Source organism: Lepidochelys kempii, chromosome 7 (assembly GCF_965140285.1).
Source record: "Lepidochelys kempii isolate rLepKem1 chromosome 7, rLepKem1.hap1, whole genome shotgun sequence".
Classification (NCBI taxonomy): Eukaryota; Metazoa; Chordata; order Testudines; family Cheloniidae; genus Lepidochelys; species Lepidochelys kempii.
In genome coordinates this window covers 12914574-12936183 of record NC_136386.1, presented here as the reverse complement: position 1 = coordinate 12936183, position 21610 = coordinate 12914574, and the positions used below count along the sequence as shown (strand labels likewise).

Sequence of the window (21610 nt, the reverse complement as noted above, 5' to 3'; positions counted from 1 at the left end):
TATCTAGACAGAAAAAGAACATGCTGAAATCCTTTTTCCCTGGAAAATGGAATTCGCCTGCCCCCAGCAGGCTAAACTAAAATCTGTAATTCTAGAACATTTTTTCTGTGATGAACAAGTTGTTACTTAAAATTTAAAAGGATTAGTTTTAAGTTACTGTCTATTTTAAATAACTTTATATTAAAATAATGTTTGATTTAAATATGATCTATTTGCTAAAAGTCTACATCAAAGTAGAACATGTACTTACTTATCTGATATTGCAAAATGTAGCCAGTAAGGAAGCCATTTGGTTTTCTGGGAAGTCCCCATGACAAAGTGACAGAATCCTTATCTTCGTTTAGTAATCTTAGAAAACGTGGCTGTTCAGGGACTGGAAAACATAGGAATTAGCTTAGTTTCACTGAATGTAGATCATATCTTAGCAGCTGAGTCTCCATACATTCCTGTTAGTATGGCATATAATTTCATCCAATATGTACAATTCTCCATTCTCAGTCAACATATGCTAGATGCTTAGGGTCTGATCCAGCAAGATGCTTGCTAAACACCTTTTGAGAGTCCTCAGCCTTGTTAACTGCCATTTACTGCATAGACTTGGACCCTTCTATTGGATAATCATATTAAACACTTTTTTTAATGCCAGCATAATAATATAGAGTCACACAGAGTTTTTAGTAGAATTAATTGGTCTGGTTTCAAGGAAGATGTTCGTTTAATTTCTTCCATCCCCATATTTTAATTTTTCTTACCTTCTTCTGGAGTTTGGAATACAGTTGGAGAGCTTTCAGGTCCAGATCCTTTTGCATTGAAAGCCAAAACAGTTAAGTGAAATTCACTAAATGGCTCTAGACCAGGAATCATGCCATAGTTTCTGTCTCCTGTAAATGTTAGGAAGTGTTTATCTGGGTGATGATGTTTTCCATCTAGCAAACTCCTTATTTTCCACCAAATGACCTGTATTGAGAAAGGCAATTCTGTAACAGATTAAGTTCTATGGGGATGAACACTGCATTGATTTCCCCCAACCTCACAGCAATTGCTTTAAACTTAGACAGGATTCACCCAACACAGCATGAAAAGACATCTGATTATATAAAGAATGAATTATGACAACCTTATATCCTTTTAAGTGTCCACGAACTCGGTCTCTTGGAATGCTGGACCAGATCGCTTTAACTAGCGTACTATTCATCACTTCCACCATTACACTTGAAGGAGCAGCATCTGGAACTGTAAATATGTAGGTGTTACATACTAAGGATACTCCCTAGGATTTATTTTCAAAGAGTAGCTCTACACTTATGCTGGCGTGTAGAGTACAGACACTGCATGCCCAGCTAGCATGGGTAGAAACAACAGCACAGATGGTGAGGCACTGCTCAGGTGAGTAGAGTGCCCTACATGCCTGAAATCTACGGTGTGTGCCCTATACATGGGTCTCTACATGCCAAAGCAGTGTCTCTGATATCTACACTGCTATATTTAGCAGTGTAGTGTCCCACAGCCTCCCTGTTGTCAGAGCCTTTCCCCACCACAGAGAAAGGCTCCAGCTGCAGGGAGTGCTGGAATCTTTCCCTGCCACAGTGAAAGTCTCTGGCAGAGGGAAAAGTCTTTGGCAGCTCCCCGGAGTCTTTCCACACTGCCTCCCCACTGTCAGTGTCTTTCATTGTCACGTGTAGCTACACACTGCAAGCAGTATGGATGTAGCCTTCCTTTCATTGTGCCATGTAGTTACACGTATCCTACACGCAACAGCAAAGGTAAGCAAGTGTAGACAAGATCATAGCATCCGTCCCACAGCTACCCAACCTGGCTCAAGTTATAGAGACTCATGCTTTTAAGTCTGGAGATTCCCCCAGTTCAGTTCCAAATGGAGGCCATCACATATCACGTATCAGTGAGGATAAAAAAAGAATTATGATTAACGCCTCATTCAAAAAAGCAATCTTAGAGTTCTTTCTGGAAGCAATTTTCTTTTAACTAAATCAACTGGTTAAAGAATAGGGTTTTAATCACCACAGAACATCAAGAAATCTACTCCAGAACCTGAAATACCTAGACCCAGAGTCAATGCCACATCAGTGGATACAGGATCAGGTCCATAGAAAGCATATTGCAAGTGAAACTGAACACATACAGAGAATTCTCCCTTTTTACTTACTTTCACTATCTACCAGATGATATGATGTTCAGTGTTAATATTGTGACTGTGAAAAGCCACATGTCCCTAACCCCGCACTCACTACCAGGGAATAGGGGATGGGTATTGTTTACTACCATAAACAATCTCATTTAGACTCCCAGTAGTAAGTGTTTACAGGGTCAGGCCTTAAATTAACAAACTATCAGAAAAATGAAATATGACAAAAATTGCAGGCCATGTAAAAGACCTACTTTGCAAACATTAATAACTCATCTACTTAGAACAGGTCATTCAGTGGAATCTGTAAACAAAACCTAATTGAGGGTTAGTTTCTTTGTATAATGTCCATAAGAGTTTCCTCTTTGGGCCATTTTTTCATGTTAGGATGATGATAATGATAGCTTTTATAGCACCTATTAGGGCTAGGCACAAACGAAGTTCATGTCAAGAGGCAGTCAGAGTAAAGAGGCTGGAGGAACAGTGACATCTATAAGATCATTCAGTTCAGCAGTTGCTAGTGCACAGCATGATGGATTAAAGAAGGATTTTGGTTGTTTGTCCATTTGAATAAGTGATAAAGTAAACAGTTGTCTCAGTTGGCTAATCCCTTGCAGGCTTTTTTGTAGGCCATTCAAGCTGGCCATCTATTTTTCTGTTAGGAAACACCTTGAAGGTTTCAGACATGGGATGAAAACTGCCTGACTTTACATAATAAAATTAATCTTCAAAATCTGAAAGATGTACAATTTGTAGACACTTCTGACCCTTGCTTGCCAGCAGTCCTCAGCCCCTGCTGCTAATGACTAATGCATTGGGCATTTGTTACTTGTATCAGGGAATCTTGGCTCCCTATGCTAGCTGGCTACACTGGTGTTTACTCCCTCATTGATTTCAATCCCTAAATCCTAAAAAGATTTTTTTGCTTCTCTTGCTTAACTGGCTTGTCTACTGAAGGAAATCTTGGCTTTTCATCACTGCAGCTGGGGAACGTATAATCCTCCCAATGTCTTTTATACATTGATTCTCTAAGCAACAGAAGGGAGAACAATTATGATATAGTGTCAGGGGGGATCGGAGGGACTATTGTCCAATAGTCTAGATATTGTAGCAGGGATTTCTACAATCTTACAGTAGCCAGAAGCATGTTTGTATTAACTCCACCAGCTTTGACCCTGCACTAGTGTTGTCATTTTTGCATTAGTGTTCGTTGGAGGAACACGATTACTAAAGAGCACTGTGGTGCGAGGGATTGGCAGGTACAGGTAGACTGCTGGTATCACAGCTGATGCTGATATTACAAAAGAGTATGAAATATGCTTATGTGGGAAACTGGGGAAAACATCATCACAGTCCCTTAGGGGCTTCAAATCTATGAACAGATGTTTGTGACACGAATGCTGATTGCTTGTATCAAGACAGTCATTTAAGAAGAAAGACATAGTACAGACATTGGAAAGAACATTTTTATCAGTGGCGGACCTCACTTTGAGAAGTGGCCTCCAGTTATGACAGGAACAAAACTGGATCCTCAGTTATTTGAAAGATCAAAGTTGCACTTGCAAAATTAGAGACCTGTTTGGGATCCCTTTAAAAATCGGGGACTCTGTGTCTCACAATTGTAAGAGTAGTTTCTATAAAAAGCAGTAATATTGAGTGGAATATTGGTGTGGCTGCAAACTGTACGAATTAGAAGCAGTACAAATAGATCCAGTTTGAAAGGGATGATTGTGAAGGTCATTTCATGAGAAAGTACTCTGTTTCTTGCATAATACAGAAAGGATAGGTGTGTTGGTATCATGGACAAAAATGTGCTCACAATATGGAATGTAAAATATACTGAGGTGTCTACTGCACATGCAGGGCTGTGATATTACTTGGAAAACACTGCAACTCTAGTGTTGACACATTCCTCGGTGTTCAGGGGGGATCCTTAAAGATAGCGCCACCTGCTTTCCTCAGTGTCGCTGGCCCATTCTGTAAACTGTGTCAAAGAGCCATAGTCATCCTCTTTCTTGCTGCCTTTGGATACCCTGCACCCCAGGAATGCACTGAAGGGGCATACATCATTTCTTTTTGCAATTTCCTGCATTCTTTTTGGCATACAAAAGCTGAATGGTCTCTAGGCTCTGTTTTAATCCTAAAATGCCCACAAACTGAATATGTGCATCTACCTGTAGAGCATTTTACTCCCTGTAGTTTGAGATGAATGTGTTAGGCCTCAGCCCAGCAGAGTACATAAGCACATACTTAATTTGAAGCATGTAGATAGTCCTTCTGAAGTCAATGGGGCTATTAAAGTGCTTAACTTTAAACATGTTTTGTTGGATTGGAGCCATGATTACGTGCACAACTTAGACAAGCAATCGTACACTCATTTTGGTATATGCAAGCATAACTGACCTTTCTGAAAATGAAGCCCTTGATAGCTAAAATTCATAGTAAGGAAACTGACACATAGTAATTCTGTTTCTTTTAGTATTCCAACATGCTGATCACTAGTGAGTGACATTTAAGCATTTTTAATTGCGAGCTGATCAAATAATACTTGTTATCCATTTATATTGCAATGTAAGAATCATCTACACCATATACTTTTACAAAAAATGTTTCAGTTACTTACTGTCCTCTCCTGAATATCCAGTGGTAACATTTGGTTCAGGACCAGATCCAAAATTGTTTACAGCTTGGACTTTGATATCATAAGGCACAAAGGTAGGAGTATTCCTCAATGTCAAGGAATGTTTTTTTACAGTTTCCTCGTTCCAGTCTGTCTCTACTCCCTGCTGTCGCCAGCTGACTTTATACTCCAGTCCCGGTCCATTTTGCTCCATGGGTTTCAATGGCTACAAAAGAAGTTAAAGGGATACTGAGCTGCCTTTGTTGCTATAATCATAAAATGGCAGATTAAGTGGAGAATAATTTTGAAGCAGTACACTGCAATATTTTGCAAGAAAAAAATAACCTTTCCCATCATGTTATTTTTAAGATGGCTATAAGAAAAGTGTTATGATTTTTAGAACAGCATGCAGGAATAACAGCTGGATTTAAAACAAGTTAATTATTAAAGCATATCTTTCTACATATAGAATGCTCTAATTGGTTTTGCGACACGTTTTCTTAGTTTTATGGTAATATAAATATATGTAATCTTCATTACAAGTAAAAGACAAATTATCTCAAATTTTTATGTGGCACAGCAAGTTGGGTCATTAAAATTTAGATTATCCTGTAAAATCTTAAATATGCACCAACCTCCCCAACTCCCACTCCACTTCCCCTCCCCCCCCCACTCCACACACACACTCACTCACTCCACCCAACTAGATTTAGACACTTAATGGGTAATAAATAGCTGTACTCCAATTTTATTTTTTTTTACTGCTTGGTTGAGGAAACTCTTCGTGATATAAGGCAAGAATGAATCTATGAAATGGAGTCAGCTGGGGCTGGTTGGAAAATGGTATGGCTTTTCTGTAGAAATTTTAGAAAGAACCAGTTTGTTTGTTTGTTTTTCATAAAATCTTTTCAATTTTTATAGCATTTTTTTCAGTTGACGGTTTTTTAGTTGAAAAATCAGAAAATTTAGGAAGAGATGAAAAGTTTCACAGAACGTTTTCATTTACAAAAAACAAGCCATTTTTCATCAAAAAGCTGAGGTGTTAGCCCTTATTGATAGGATAATTCAGTCACTAGGCCCTATAAGGTCTGATCTAGCAGCCTTTGAAGTCAATGGAAAGGCTGACATTTACTTCAGTTGTTGTGGGGGAGTGCACTTGAGGAGATGAATAAATGATGGGGCAGTTGTAGAGGCCTGATAATCAGATTGGTCATAGCTGTTCATTGTGAAGACGGCCAATAAAGCTACCAGTTGTGAGTCTTATGATGTGCATACCTGCAAACTGGATTTAATCACTCAGCTTACTAGACCAATGGTGGGTAACCTGTGGCCCATTAAGGTAATCAGCTGGTGGGCTGCCAGACCATTTGTTTACATTTTCACGACTTTACATGACTCCCAGTGGCTGGGGTTCACCATTTGAGGCCAATCGGAGCTGCAGGAAGTGGCGGCCAGGCTTCCTGCAGCTCTCTTTGGCCGGGAATGGCAAACCGCAGCCACTGGCAGTTGTGAGAGGCCGTGCAAATGTAAACAAATGGCCTGAGGCCTGCCAGTGGATTACCCTGATGGGCTGTGTGTGGCCCACGGTCTGCAGGTTGCCCACCACTGCACAAGGTTCATTTCACATAGACCATCAACTAGCCATCACATGGTAACAAACCAATATGGGTTGGATTTGAAGAGAGTTGGGAAAATCACATTGATGGTTTGTTTTGGGGTTTTTTTTTGGTTCACTGGCATTTCCAAAAAACTTTTTAAAACAACGTTTGTGGTGGAAACAATGACAATTTCTTTGCTGAAATTTTGGGCAAATCGGAAAGTCAAAACAGGTTGAATAAAAAATATTTCATTCAATTCAAATATTTCAGTTTTGACCATTTTAAAATGTTTTTGAAAGGAAAATTCATTTTGGCCTAAAAAATCAAAATGTTCCCTTTTGAAAAACTAAAAATCAAAACATTAACATTTTTTTTCAGAATTTTTTTAGGTTATCTTTTTGAACAAAACAATTTGGCAAAATTAACAGGAATTCATGAAATGTTTCAGTGTTGCCAAATTTGTATTTTTCATCAAAAAAAGTTTTGTGCAAAAAATTTTGCTCAGATCTAGACTTAAACAATGTGTTTTTATAAGTCAAACTACTTTTAAAATTTAATTGTAATGTATATAAGCAAGAAAAAAATGTTAATAATTCCATCAACATTTTTTTCCATACATAAGAAGCATTCAAAAATACACTACAGCTCCAATCCAACAAATCACATGAACTCTATATTTGAAGTATTTGCTGGACAACATCTTAAATTGACTTAATTTGAATTACTATTTAATTAACTGCATTAATAATGAAATTAATTGAATTGTCATTTATTAACAATTTTGCATAACATTTAGGAGCATATGACTGATGAAAATGATCATTGTTATTTAAACTCTGACTTCTTCATTGCATTGCCAAAGCATTACACAGGGATTTAATTTTGTAAATCCCCTTAACTAAAACCTGAATGGTACTTTGAAAATTGATAGTTTACAAATGCACTAAAAGGAAAATAAGAAAATAAAATTTAATGCTGGAAAACAAATTCCAGTTTAGGGTTAAGTTTCAGCCCCACTTGACTATTATTTTGATCTTGCTTAATGCAACAAAGCCTTGGCTGAAAATCCTGTTGCTAATGCTCATCTGATCTGTTAATCCAAACTAGGCAGATTAACATCATTTTGCAGAATCAGTGTGTGTACATATCCAGCCCTTGTCTGCTTGAAATAAAGAATTCAGTGTGTACCAGGCATAGAATATCTGCTGCAAAGCCTATAAGAAGCAAACTAAATAAAAAATATTTGTTCCCAAAAATAGTCTAAATGAACCCAGAATCACTGTCTGTTATTATTTATCTAAACCTATCCAATCCCACTCCATTCTCACCTTTAAATGTTGTGTTACAACTGAATTGTAGATTGTAAGATTTTTGGGCAGAGAATACGTCTAGCTAGCAGTACAAATAATTAACAACAACCTACGCTGTCTGTGTTGGTAGCTGCCTCTCTGTAACTGCTTATAAAAATAGAATTGTTCTCACTGACTATGGAATATTTTGCAGAATGAAGTTTCACAATAAAGTAATAGCCAATAGACTTAGAGGGTCACTTTCATTTCTGGGCTACACCCTACCTAAAATGAAAATTCAGGTTGAGGAAATTTTTATGGTTCTTTTCTGCTAGAACCAGGGTGGGAAATAATCTTTCCAAATCCAATGCAAAATGTGCTTTATTCCTGTTACACAAAGTACATTCCTTCTACAATTATTAAAACTTGTTTGGAATGGAAGAGAAAATATATCCCTCTGAACAGATGGCACATAAATTACAGACAAACAGACTGGAAATCTGAAGGCTGTAATTCTGTCCTTAACACTTCTACAGATTCCTTTGACACTTGTGCTAATGACCTTCTCCAGCTCTTGCTATATATGGGATTTCTTCTCCCACTACACACTTGTGTATTTCAGGCCTTCTTACATTTTTCCATAGCATTTGTCACACAGGTGTCAAAAATGTATTTTTGAATGGGAGAGGAAGGAAAGAAATCCTTTCCCCATTGAAGTGAATGAGGCTTTGCCTTTGACTTCAGTGGTCCTCAGATTTCAGCTATGGAGTCTACTAATGGTGGCTACAAGACAGATAGCAGGAAGAAACCCATGAAACCCATATTGAAAATGTGAGTACTGTCTTAACATGATCCTGATAACTTCAGTAATGCTTCAGGATCTTCAGCTTGAAAGGAGAAACCATTTCACATACAGTTTCACTGATAGGAAGTTTTAAATTACCTCCCATTTCATAACCATTTCATTTGGTTCAGAAGCTTCGACTCGGATGTTTTCTGGGTTCTTGTCTGGAGCTATAACAGTAGAACGAATAAAATTAGTTTACGCCATCTGTCCTTTATTAATCCTGTCTTTTTTCCCCTCTCCCCCTATGCCCTACATCTTCACAAAACAACCAGATAGATGTGAAAAGCACCACACTAATTTTCTTACTTCAAATGATTTGGCTTTGTTGCAACTAACCAACATGTAAATAAAGAACCCATGATTAAACATAATAACTTGACACAACAGAGGGTTAGTGAACAAATATGTAGTTTATATGGTTTGATCTTGAGCAGCCTTCTTGGTTAGTTTTAGTCAATATCTCTAAGATGACTTTTTGGATTTCAGAGTACCAGATGTAGGGGGATTATGCTGAAGAGACATTCCCCTGTTGGGAATGGAAAAACAGAAGGTGTATCATTAGTGTGTGACACAGAGCTGAAAAGCTGTGGAAGAAGCAGAGACAATATATGTAAAAAAACCCAAAAAACAAAAAACCCTAAAGCAAAAATAAAGCTGGGGCAATGCAAATTACTATGCAATGCTGAACAGCTGGCCTCTGCAAGTACTTTCAGGAACCAGTCATTCTGTGTTACAATGAGAAATGTGTTGTGAATGGAGATTTGTGACAAGTTCAGAGCTGCTGGGAGACTCACCATAAATCTTGAGAAAGATCCTATCTAGCAACTGATTGTATGTAAAAGGGCTATATTGGGGCTTTAAGCAACAGAACCAACCGGAGCCCCTGGACCATCGTACCTAACTTAGTATGCTGTCCTCCAGAGCTTCAGAGCGTGCAGGAGAGCACTGCTGCTATGCCACCCTTGGCAAATGTGTGGCATATGCTCCCCTTTGCAGGGTATCAGCTCTTCTGGCTGGTGTGGGTCACAGCTCTGGCCTCTCTTTTCAGAGACTATTGAGTATAACTACATCTTCAGAGAGCCCCATTTGGCTTCAGTGGGACAAATCATGTCATAAGGTGTTATTCAGGTTTGCAAGAGTGTAAAAATTTGGTCCCAGATTACTTAAACTGGGCTGAAAGCAACCCTGTTGGATTTCAAACTCTCATGGAACAAATAGGATTAAATGTTATTCTAGAAAATATATAGCCAGGAAATGAGATGACAGTATGTACCAGTGGGAGGTGTTTCATAGCGTGCTGATGATGTGCTAGCCTTGCTTCTTCCAACATCATTAACGGATATAACACGGAACTGGGAATTCATATAAGGAGCCAACGATAAAACAACGGTTGTGTTGTTCCCTGGGATTCTTGTGAGTTCCTGCCACTTCCCAGGCTCCCAACGATTCACTTCAAATTCTACAATGGACTCTGGAAGGGGAAAAATAAAAATGAGAGAGATAATACCAAAAGCATAACTGTGCATTAAAGCCCATATAAATATAATGGCAAGCACAGAAGAAAACAAATTTACAACAAAGGTGTTTAAAAAATAAAAACAATTAAGTATGTCTATGAACCTTGTCTGTTTATTCTAGTGGTAATGACACACTGTAACTCTAAAAAATATGGTACTAGAATCCTTCATACCATAAATGGGACTGTTGTGACTGTCTCCTGCTTTCCAGGATAATCTAACACTTCTGTTCTGTTTTTCTGAGAGAAGTAGCTCTTTTGGTGGGTCAGGAACATCTAAGAAATAAAGAAGAAATAGCAGAAAGGTGGTGAGTGGTATGTATTTAGGGTAAGATTTCAACAGTGCTGTGCATTGGCCCTAACTGCTCCAACTGAAGGCTATGGTAAAACTTCCACTGACTTCAGTGGCGAATTAGTTAGGCCAGCAACAATCACTTTTAAAAATCCCACCCTTATTATACAAACACAAAGTGAATCCTCTGATTTTATGAATGGCTATATTCATTTTTCAGGGAAATCTCACATACTCTTATTGTAATAACTAATGCAATCGATTTATTTTTTCTTCATCAATATAAAGTCTATACAATAATTAATGACAGGTTTCAGAGTAACAGCCGTATATCTCAGTTTTGTTTTTAATAGAAAGCTGCATTTGCTTCACTTGGATTTACTGTGGTCCAAACCATAGTGATGGGGGAAGAAGAGTGAACTTCCCCAGATATTAAACCTATGCCCCTATAATGTTAGTGAGAGGAGAAAATGCATTATCCCTGGTGGATTCCCAGTTTAACCCTATACTGTGTGAGTAGAGAAGAAAGTTCATGACCCAGCTACTCAGTTCATCATCTATCTAGAGGCTAGGACAAAAGCCAATTGGATGGTCAGATGCCGTGATGGTGAGTGTGATATAACAACCTGGCTAGATCTCTCATCTCGGTGCCACGAAGGTGACTTTTAATCTCTCAGCAGGGTCATTCCAACCCCAGCTACTACTCCATCATATGCACTGTCTGTGTCAGAGCCGATTTTCAGAGCTACATATGAGGTCTGACAATACAGGACTTTAGAAGCTGACTTGTAAAGCTTTAATACGGCATATACAGAGACGGATTAACCAGCAGGAGAGCAGGAAAACAGCATGGGAGGACAGACATGTTTGCAGAATGACCCTGTGTTTCTCAACAAGTTTATAAGAGGCACTAGAGACGATCTATGGTTTGGGATAACATATGTTTGTGAAAATCCTGCAGATTCATCTGATGAAGTGAGCTGTAGCTCACGAAAGCTTATGCTCAAATAAATTTGTTAGTCTCTAAGGTGCCACAAGTCCTCCTTTCCTTTTTGCACATACAGACTAACACGGCTGCTACTCTGAAACATATTCTACAGTGAATGCCTTTAATACAGGCACATTCAGACTGACAGATGTTTATCTTCATCAGTTATTGAGACTTGTTTTGACAATTGTTCCATCCGTTTTACGAAATTGACATGGTCTGAGGAAAAAGAACAGTTTCTCATAACAATAGTATTCTGGGGCAGTATGTTTGTTGAAATAACATCTAAATAAAAAAAACACGAAAGAAATTAAAAAAATCATGTTAAAAATAAAATTATTTTCATTATGAACATACTCTTCAAACCTCAAAGTGGAAATGGTACCATCTCCTGGAGTCACTTTAATCTAAGGCAATGTGATTAAGGAGTAGGGCTTTGAGGCTTTGAGCAAGTCTTCATCCTCCTTGTGCCTCAATCAAGTCACCTGTATTATTGGCTAAAACTAGGATTGACACTGCATGTAAACTAAATTAAAGGTAAAGGCACAGGATTTTTTAAAAAGTGAGCTTGTGCCTTCTTACCTTGCTTATGATGTGTAAAAAATGCTAGAAAGATTCTTCACCTCTTCTCTCCTCCCCAGTTGTATTACACCTTTGAAATATCAGAAATACCCAGTATGGTCTCCCTAAGTTTTGCTAGTGGCCCACTTGTGGTCTCAGAGCATGTCTGTTGTGAGTTCTTAGATCTTATTTGGAGAGACAGCGATCCTCTATTTTAACAGAGATGTTCTCCAGTATGTCCATTAGTCACTGATGGGTGTTAACAAAACCAAACAGTTTTAAACAGACCAATTAAAAATTCCTTCCTGCTCAAATTGTGGTGTCTTGCTTTTAGCAAAATTAGTTCTCTAGTCACCATAGAGTTTTCAAGGACAGAAAAGGCTTGAATTTTTAGTTTGAAGAACACAGATTTTTTTAAACCCCCATCTGGTTTATACATTATAATAAAAACAAAAAAGGATCAAGACCATTTTCCCCCCCAAGCAGGTCAACTTTTAAAAGGGAATATAGCCTTTCATGGAATTTTCATAAGTAGTACAACAAATAGTCAACAAACATCTTGAATTACACAGTACTATAAATGTACAGTACTGTAAATAAAAGGCATGTCATGTTGTTAATTTACTTTTTATTGAAAACCAGCATTTATCATTAAAGCATGAAGTAAATACAAAACCCTGAAGGGTGAGTGATTTAAGTCCTGCTGCAGCCTCTGCCTAGAAAATAAATGGATTGAATTAAAACAAAAACAAAAGCTTGCCCTTAAAACAGGGGTGGGCAACGTTTTGGCCCGAGGGCCACATCGGGGTTGCAAAACTATATGGAGGGCCACGTAGGGAAGGCTGTGTCTCCCCAAACAGCCTGGCCCCCACCCCATACGGGTAGTGATCAATGGCTCCAGTCTAGTTGGCAGTCGGTGTCAAGTGGAGTGCCCCAGGGGTTGGTCCTGGGGCCGGTTTTGTTCAATATCTTCATAAATGATCTGGAGGATGGTGTGGATTGCACTCTCAGCAAATTTGCGGATGATACTAAACTGGGAGGAGTGGTAGATACGCTGGAGGGGAGGGATAGGATACAGAGAGACCTAGACAAATTGGAGGATTGGGCCAAAAGAAATCTGATGAGGTTCAATAAGGATAAGTGCAGGGTCCTGCACTTAGGACGGAAGAACCCAATGCACAGCTACAGACTAGGGACCGAATGGCTAGGCAGCAGTTCTGCGGAAAAGGACCTAGGGGTTACAGTGGACGAGAAGCTGGATATGAGTCAGCAGCGTGCCCTTGTTGCCAAGAAGGCCAATGGCATTTTGGGATGTATAAGTAGGGGCATAGCGAGCAGATCGAGGGACGTGATCGTCCCCCTCTATTCGACATTGGTGAGGCCTCATCTGGAGTACTGTGTCCAGTTTTGGGCCCCACACTACAAGAAGGATGTGGGTAAATTGGAAAGAGTCCAGCAAAGGGCAACAAAAATTATTAGGGGTCTGGAACACATGACTTATGAGGAGAGGCTGAGGGAACTGGGATTGTTTAGTCTGCAGAAGAGAAGAATGAGGGGGGATTTGATAGCTGCTTTCAACTACCTGAGAGGTGGTTCCAGAGAGGATGGTTCTAGACTATTCTCAGTGGTAGAAGAGGACAGGACAAGGAGTAATGGTCTCAAGTTGCAGTGGGGGAGGTTTAGGTTGGATATTAGGAAAAACTTTTTCACTAGGAGGGTGGTGAAACACTGGAATGCGTTACCTAGGGAGGTGGTAGAATCTCCTTCCTTAGAAGTTTTTAAGGTCAGGCTTGACAAAGCCCTGGCTGGGATGATTTAATTGGGGATTGGTCCTGCTTTGAGCAGGGGGTTGGACTAGATGACCTCCTGAGGTCCCTTCCAACCCTGATATTCTATGATTGTATGATCCAACCCCCCCGCTCCTTGTCCCCTGACCGCCCCCAGGGACTCCCTGCTTCCTGCCCCCTTACCATGCTGGACCAGCCGTGCTGCCTGACAGGAGTGGTGGGCCAGAGCTCTGGCAGCGCAGAACGCTGAGGCTGTGAGGGAGGGGGAACAACAGGGGCGGGGCCATGGGCTAGCCTCCCCGGCCGGGAGCTCACAGGCCGGGCAGGACGGTCCCGTGGGCCAGATGTGGCCCGCGAGCTGTAGTTTGCCCACCTCTGCTTTAAAATAACATTCCTGTTAATATCCAATTCCCTTGGATAGGTACTTAGGCTCCGATTCTGCAATGGATTGCACATAGGTGCATCAGTTCACCCACCCTTGACTTCAATAGAGGCTTCACGTGGGCAGAGCTGCAGGCAGTCCATAGCAGTGTCAGGAGAAAAGGAGGCTTCTCCAGTGGTTATGGTGCCAGCTTGGGACTTGGGAGAGCTGGGTTTCAAGTCTCAGTTCTGCCACTAGCTTCCTGTGTGACGTTAGGTAAATCGCTTAGTCTCCCGGTGCCTTAGGTCCAGTCTACACTAAAATGTTAGGTCAACCTAGCTATGTCACTAAGGGATGTGAAAAACTCACATAATTGACCTAGCTACCACCTCTCAGGGAGGTGGACTACCTACACTGATGTGGGAGAACCACTCCCATTGGCATAAGTCGTGCTGCAGTAGCATTTCAAGTGTAGACAAGCCCTAATTAGTTCCCTTTCTGTAAAATGGGGGTGTAACTGCACCTGTTCTGTGTGGTGCTCTGTCCCCGTCTCGTGATGGCAGTGTCACATATAGAGATTGATGAGCCCGAAGCTGTCAGATGCAAGGATTGAACCTGGGACCTCAGGATTTTAAAGCATGAGCCTCAAATGCTTGAACTAAAAGATTCTGTTAGCCGTAGCAAATACGACAGTAGCCCTTAGTAATTGACTAGTACATAGATAGTAGTACATCCCTACCTCACAGGGGATTTTGTGAGGACAACTACATTAAAGATTGTAAGGCACTCAGTTACTATGGTTATGGGGGACATATAAGTACTTTAGCTTCAGGACTTTAGATAACAAAATAAAACTGCCTCACTATTTTTGCAGGAAAGATATTCCCAATCATAATTGAAGGGGTGCATAGGGTGTATTCAAATAGCAAGGTAGACTTATGTATATAGCTAAGTCAAAACTGATAAGTTCTCATGGGCGGCCCCTGTAATACCATATTCTGAAACCAAGATAGTCCAAGCAGCTAGGCTGCATGCCAGAGATCTCTGTGGAAGCTGGGATGGAGGAATCCTCCCCCGTGAGGTTGCAAAGTGACAGCATAACTTTTCCACCAATGCAACTAGAGCTTCCAGCCTTCAACAGCTCCTACAGCTGGTGTGATTGCCTCTTGCACAAAAGAAAATGATGAATGGCGCTCAACAAGGACATTATTACATGTGTTGTTGTATCAGAATATTGTGCTCTGGGGCCCAGTTTTCACAGATGTTGGAAAGCATAATCCTAACTGAAATTAATAGATGATGCAGGTGCTCTGCATCTCTGAAAACCAGGCCACTGATGTTGTATAAATTGAACTGAGTGTGTAGAAAAACTGGTCTGAATTACAACATTGTTTAACTTTTTGGATGTAGCGTGCAAACCAGGGGGAAAAAAATTACTTACCAAGGACAATTAATTGGGATTCGGCTGTGACACTGTCCAGAGATGTACTAGCCACACAGGTGTAAACGCCTTGATCCTCTAATGTCACACTTGATATAAACAACGTATCCAGTTCAGTAATTATCCTTCAGGACAAAAAAGAAATTACATAAGCATGAGAGAGAGAGAATTGGAAGAGAAGCATATTACTGATACACATTTTTTTCCTGACGTTCATGCACGCCTTTGATAACAGACACATTTGGAATAATACAGTGGTGGTGTATGTCTGTTATTTAAAATTGTGTCTTAGCTGCAGATATATTACACATTGTACTTTAGAATATTACTTTTGTAGCAATTTAGAGCTCAGAGTTAGATCCTCAGCTGGTGTAAATGGCATGGCTTCATTGTCTTGAATGGAACTATGCTGATTTACCTCTCAATGAGGATCTGGCCCTCAGTCTTTATGCATGTGCTCAGTCATATTATGTGGTGGAGCGTGGGGGGCTGTACCTCTTCCGTGACTAAAAAATAAAGGAATTGTCCATTCTGGACAATTCATAAGATTAGGGGCCCAATCCTAGTCATATCAAATTCAACAGCAAAACTATATGGAGAGCAAAATTCAGCCCTCATTTCATTTATTCCTATGCTTAGGACACAACCACTCAGAAACACACTGCTTTTAACGTATACTATTTAAACTCATGTTTCTAGCTCTCGCTAAGTATCTAGCACCCCAGTGTTGAACAACTGGGGTGAAATGCTGGCTCCGCTGACCTCAATGATAAAACTCCCAGTGGCTGCAGGGGAGCCAGTATTTCACACTTGGATAAAGGGTAGGCAGCCAAGTTTGAAACTTCATTGTGTAGGGTGCCTGCCAAATGAGACATACTGCACCACTGGATAGCAAGTATATATGAACCTACCTGCAAAGCTTGGTTCAAAAAATCAAATCAAATCAAAGCTTTAAAATATTTGAAAGAACACGAGTGCATTCACGAAAAGATATGCACTGCATGAACAGCTATGATATGCACAGACTTGGCTTAAAGCTATAAAAAATATCCTATCCATAGGGAACAAAATTAACCATGCTACACATAACACAGTATTGTTTCAGAGTCAAAACAAGGAGAGGTTTTTTTTCAAGATTACCTGCCATCTTCTGTGCTGTTGATTTGCAACTCATCTCCATCTTTCCTCCAGGATAATTTAAAACTTTGTTTCAAGTGTGAGTCATATTCAGACTGACATTTCAATAAAACTGAATGTGATTTCAACACTTGTGGGTTTTCAGGAGTAACAACAAGTTTTGTAGCATCTGGTTGATCACAGAAAGATATTCTGATTAGCAATATACAGGTGATTGTCCTACATTTTCACCAAGAAATTCAAATGCAGAAAATAATCATAAGAGCAATATACCGTAGTTTTTCTACACACTAGTCAAATTAAGGAGGAATATTTTGATTTGAGGTTGGGCTAACATTTAGTGTACTATAAAAGCATTTTCCTTTGAGTTCAATTCATATCAAAGAGGATCATACAGCCAATCAGGAGTTTATAGGAAAATATCACAGGTGAACATCCTAGCTAATGGTCTGTTACAGTATATGACAAAATAAATGAGATAGAAAAACTTGACTACGATTTTTATGCCCAATCCTATTTCAAATAGACGTTGGCAATGACCCAGAGAAAATTACAAACGAATTAAAGTCAAGTAGGGAAAAAATATCACAATCAAGTTAGTTATTTTAAAATCAATCTGAATGAAGAAACAGAAGACTAAGTAATGGAAAGCAATTGGCTACATTGCCATACAGTGAAAAGTAGCTTTGTGAACATTTCATTGCGTGTTCCCATATGTATAGTCTCTCATTAATTTCTAAACAATTGTGTCCAGCTGACAAGTAAAAAGAAAGGGAAGAAAACAAAACAAAACAAAACAAAACCTAACTACAAAACCTGCAAAATCATCTTTCGCTCAGTCAAACTGCAGTCTTTCCTACTCATGCATCATTAATAGTTCTTCAGGCTACACTAAACCCTCTGTAACATGTGCAGCCCATTGACTTTAGATTATGTTCTCAACTGTACCTGTCCAACACTATCCTCCATTTCAAGACACACACACAACCCCCCCCCCGCCCTCCCAAACCTGTGTTAAAATGGAGTTAAAGCTCAGAGTACATATCAGTAATTTAAAGGTAACACACATTACAGGAATGCTATTATCATCCCAAAAGCCAAACATTACAAATCCAGCATATCCACTGAGTCTCAGGGCTGATGAGAGGAAGCAAACCCTCCCCTCGACAGTGCTCAGGCCAATATAGGAATATGGAAAAAAACTCCTTCCCAGTCTCAAAAAGGCTACTAGTATAATGCCCACAGCAAGTGCCCCAAACCCAGATCCTGCTGTAACCTGAGAGAGTGGAGGGGGTTATCATTCATGTTGTTGAAACTTGGCAGGTGCCCAGTGAAGGTACTCATGCACTAGGGGATCCAATCCCCTGACAAATTGGAATTGGTGGTAGAGTTTGGAGAAGACAACCCCTAAAGAAGTGGGAAATGGGGTGGGAGGTTCCTAATGTCTGGTACAACAAGGGCCCAATACCCATGCCCTCAACAATCAAAAGAGGGGAATGGCAGTGGGGTTGCAGCAATGCTGCTGGGACCAGGTTAATGGTGTGGAAGGGGATGGGATGACGGCCATGCTCCACACGGTGGTATGGATTACAGAAGGAAGTTTGATCTGCACTGGACAAGTTATTGCCAGATAGTTCCCAGATGTGTTAGTTAATAAAGCTATGACCTAGTTAAGCCGCATTCCTTGTGCCTTGTCATTCTTTTTGCAGAGCCCAGGACAATGCGAAGGTCATCCATTCATGGGGGAAGTACCATGCACAAAATATGCAAGAGTGCATACCTTGTCTTGATTCTTGGACATTCCTTTCATTAAACCTTGCATAGTTGTCCCTTGCATCATCCATACATGATGCTGCTTCTTTTGCTGGACTGGGTCCTTCTGAATCAAGTATTGCTTATAAACCATGTGATAATTTTTGATGCAATTGCAAGAAGCAGAATATCCCTCTGTTTTGGAATACATTTTCTCGAAAGCTTTAACATGTTTCAAAGATGTGTCTATTCATAAAATGAGAAGTTACCTCTGATACCCAGATTGGCAGTGATTGCACTTTTTCCAACCAAATTTGTCACCCAACAAGTGTACGACCCAGAATCTTCTTTCTTTGTCTCTCTGATCTCCAAAGTGCCATTTTCATATACAGTGTACCGCAGACCTTCAAGTGGCATTGTGCTGTCATCCCTCATCCTAACAGTATAATAATGGTTACCAATTATTTTCAAGTCTTGGAACCAGGCTTTCACACCAGGAGAAATTTAGGTTTAGCGATTATTGCAAAGGAATAAGATGAAGATTTCTGGATTCTGTTCCCAGCTACGCCACGGAGTGGCTGAATATCTCTGAGCAAGTCACTTTAGCCACACCATGTCTCAGTTTACCAGCCTATTGGATATTATAATACCTTCCTCAAACAGATGTTGTGGGGTTTTCTAATTTTGTACAGCATCATGCCTTGAGATCCTTGGATAAAAAGCTTGTTTAAGTCCACCATACTGATATTATCTTATTCATTATTAAATTTAACTCAAACATGATGAGTGAAAAGTTTCAATGCGTTTGTACAGCTAAATAACATGTTCAATATAAAACCTGCGATTTAAAACAAGCAGCAGGCAAACAGTTATCAATGGCTTACCAAGTAATGACAGCAGAAGGTGAAGCAAAAACTTGACAGTGCAAGAAAGCATTGAAACCAACAACTGTGGCATAGTCTTCACTGTCTGAGGTTAGCACTAATGGAGCAATATCTGCAAAACAGAATGTAAATCAGTTATGTTATGCTTCGGAGTTAGAATCAAACATGTTATTTCTCAGATCCTCTTTCCAGCGCCCTCCCTGCCACTAGCCCCACCACAAGTACAAGTAACTGGGCTGGTGAAAGAGGGAACTGCACAATGAGGAATCCGCCCAACTCTGGACCTTCCAGCTGTCCTACCACTGCTCAGTGCAACTGCAGCTCAGATGCTTTGACAGCTACTGCCACCAGCTCATAAGGGTCGATGGCTGGTGTATCTACTTAATGAGCAATTCATTGTCATACTCTCTCTCTTTGTACCGTGCTCCTTCTCTGTAGCTAGTCCCTGGCTTCCCTCTCAAGCACCACTCTGCAAACACAACAGGAGGATGGTTCTATGACATGCTGGGGCTGTAGGGCCTAGGACATGCTCCAGAAATCTTGGTCTGGATGCAGAAACTACATTGGTTCTGCTGCCAATGTGGATCGCTCCCACTAAGTCAATTCCCAGCATCATGATTGTTTCTTAAATGAACAAACTGATAATAAAAATTGAAGTTCCAGATTAATGATCTGTGTAATAATATAATTGTACAGTTAAGGGCACAATCCCGGTTCCACACCATAGGTCTCAACTCAACTATCAGTTATTGTTTTATTTAATAGAAGTCTTTGAGCGAGGCACAGTTCTTAAACTAGAGTGTACACGAGTCATTCTGTGCTTCCACTAAATGTATAATATCGTGCATGTGACACAAGGCTCTTTGAATCAGATTACACAATACATTGCATCTCTTCATATTTTGGACCAATGCAAAGTTACAATGAACTTGTTAGAATCCTGAGGTTAACAATGAAAGCCATAGAACAACAGCCAGCTTTGCTAAAACATTAACAACTATGGGCCTGATCGTACAAACTTTTACTCCCACGATTTATCCTCATGCAGTGATTGGTGAACAGGATTGGGTCCCTTGGCAACAGCATCCTTTCCATAAAGAATCTAATGTTGTGGGGTACTTACTTAAAACATTCACATTGGCAGTGGCAAGGATGGCACCATGCTTGTTAGTTGCCTCACACTGATACACTGCACTGTCCTGCAGTTGTAGGTTGGTAATGCTGATCTCCCCAGCAGAGACTCTGCCCCTATAGGTCCGTTCTTGAAAAGAATCAAACCATGTCAGTAGGATGAGGAATGATCAGCACTTTGAGTTCACAGAGCATCTCTCAACTGCTTCCATTTCAGATGCATGCCAAAGGGACAAGCTGCATTTTCAGGATTAGGCTAACAGTTCCCCAACCACCAGAAAGCTGCTCTAAAGCATTGCACATGTCATCATTCCCATGGGGAAAAAGAAGTGGATAACTTGGCTTGCAGTAACATGTTTATCTCCAGAAACATTTTATCAATGACAGAAATAGCACAGTTTATATTTTGTATGTGTGTGTGCAGATTTCCAGAAGCACCTAAGGCATCCGACTACCCAGTTCTCATTAAGAAGAATGTCCAAATCACCTAAAAAAACTTTGAATTTCAGTCATACTGTATGTTCTTTACACCTATAAACACAGTATGATGGGATACTCCAGAGATCGGCAACCTCTGGCACGTGGTCCGTCAGGGAAATCCGCTGGCAGCCAGGATGGTTTGTTTACCTGCAGCATCTGCAGATTCAGCCAATCGCGGCTCTCACTGGCTGCGGTTCATCATTCCAGGCCAATGGGGGCTGCGGAAAGCGGCATGGGCCTCCACTTCCCCAAGCCCCTGTTGGCCTGGAACAGCAAACTGTGGCCAGTGGAAGCTGAGATCGGCCAAACCTGCAGACGCTGCAGGTAAACAATCCATCCCGACGGATTTCCCTGACAGGCTGCGTGCCAAAGGTTGCCGATCCCTGGGATAGACGGTGTCCTGGATAACTTGGAGTGAGAATGGATGGGCCATGCTGCAGATTGCCTCACTCTGGGAGGAATTCTGATTTTCTCAGCTAGAATTCATTAGAGGGGTTCAGCATGCAGCTTGCTATGCTGGCTAGTTCAGGTGAATCTGTGACAGAGAGAGAGAGAGAGAGAGAGACATGGCCTAACCCTTCCCCACTCTTATTCAAGCAGATAGTGCCAGTGGAGGAACAAGGAGGGAGCAGGGTCTCTACTCTTCAGACACTTTGTGGCTTATCTCTGTGCTAGTCTATAAGGCTTAGTGGGGCCCTAGTATTGTAAGAGACTGATCCATGTTCCTAAAGATGAGAAACATACCCTGACTGGACATAGGCTTTAAATTACAGTTGTAGCTTC

At 40.4% G+C, this 21610-nt stretch overlaps 1 protein-coding gene across 14 annotated transcripts in view; it reads right to left on the bottom strand.

Moving 5' to 3' along the window:
• CHL1 (cell adhesion molecule L1 like) overlaps positions 1-21610 on the bottom strand; it is a 203889-nt gene that overhangs the window by 25830 nt on the left and 156449 nt on the right. For all 14 annotated transcript variants that reach the window (XR_013636026.1, XR_013636025.1, XM_078853561.1 and 11 more), the window contains 12 exons: positions 20340-20477; positions 19217-19328; positions 18602-18768; positions 16584-16749; positions 15444-15568; positions 10188-10289; positions 9771-9968; positions 8594-8664; positions 4767-4989; positions 1118-1233; positions 753-957; positions 251-373 (listed from right to left, as the gene is read on the bottom strand). Coding sequence is in view for 12 of the 14 variants with exons in the window: in XM_078853561.1 (XP_078709687.1) it covers positions 251-373; positions 753-957; positions 1118-1233; positions 4767-4989; positions 8594-8664; positions 9771-9968; positions 10188-10289; positions 15444-15568; positions 16584-16749; positions 18602-18768; positions 19217-19328; positions 20340-20477 (1746 nt within the window). In the remaining 2 variants the exon portion in view is untranslated. The remainder of the gene's footprint in view (positions 1-250; positions 374-752; positions 958-1117; positions 1234-4766; positions 4990-8593; positions 8665-9770; positions 9969-10187; positions 10290-15443; positions 15569-16583; positions 16750-18601; positions 18769-19216; positions 19329-20339; positions 20478-21610) is intronic.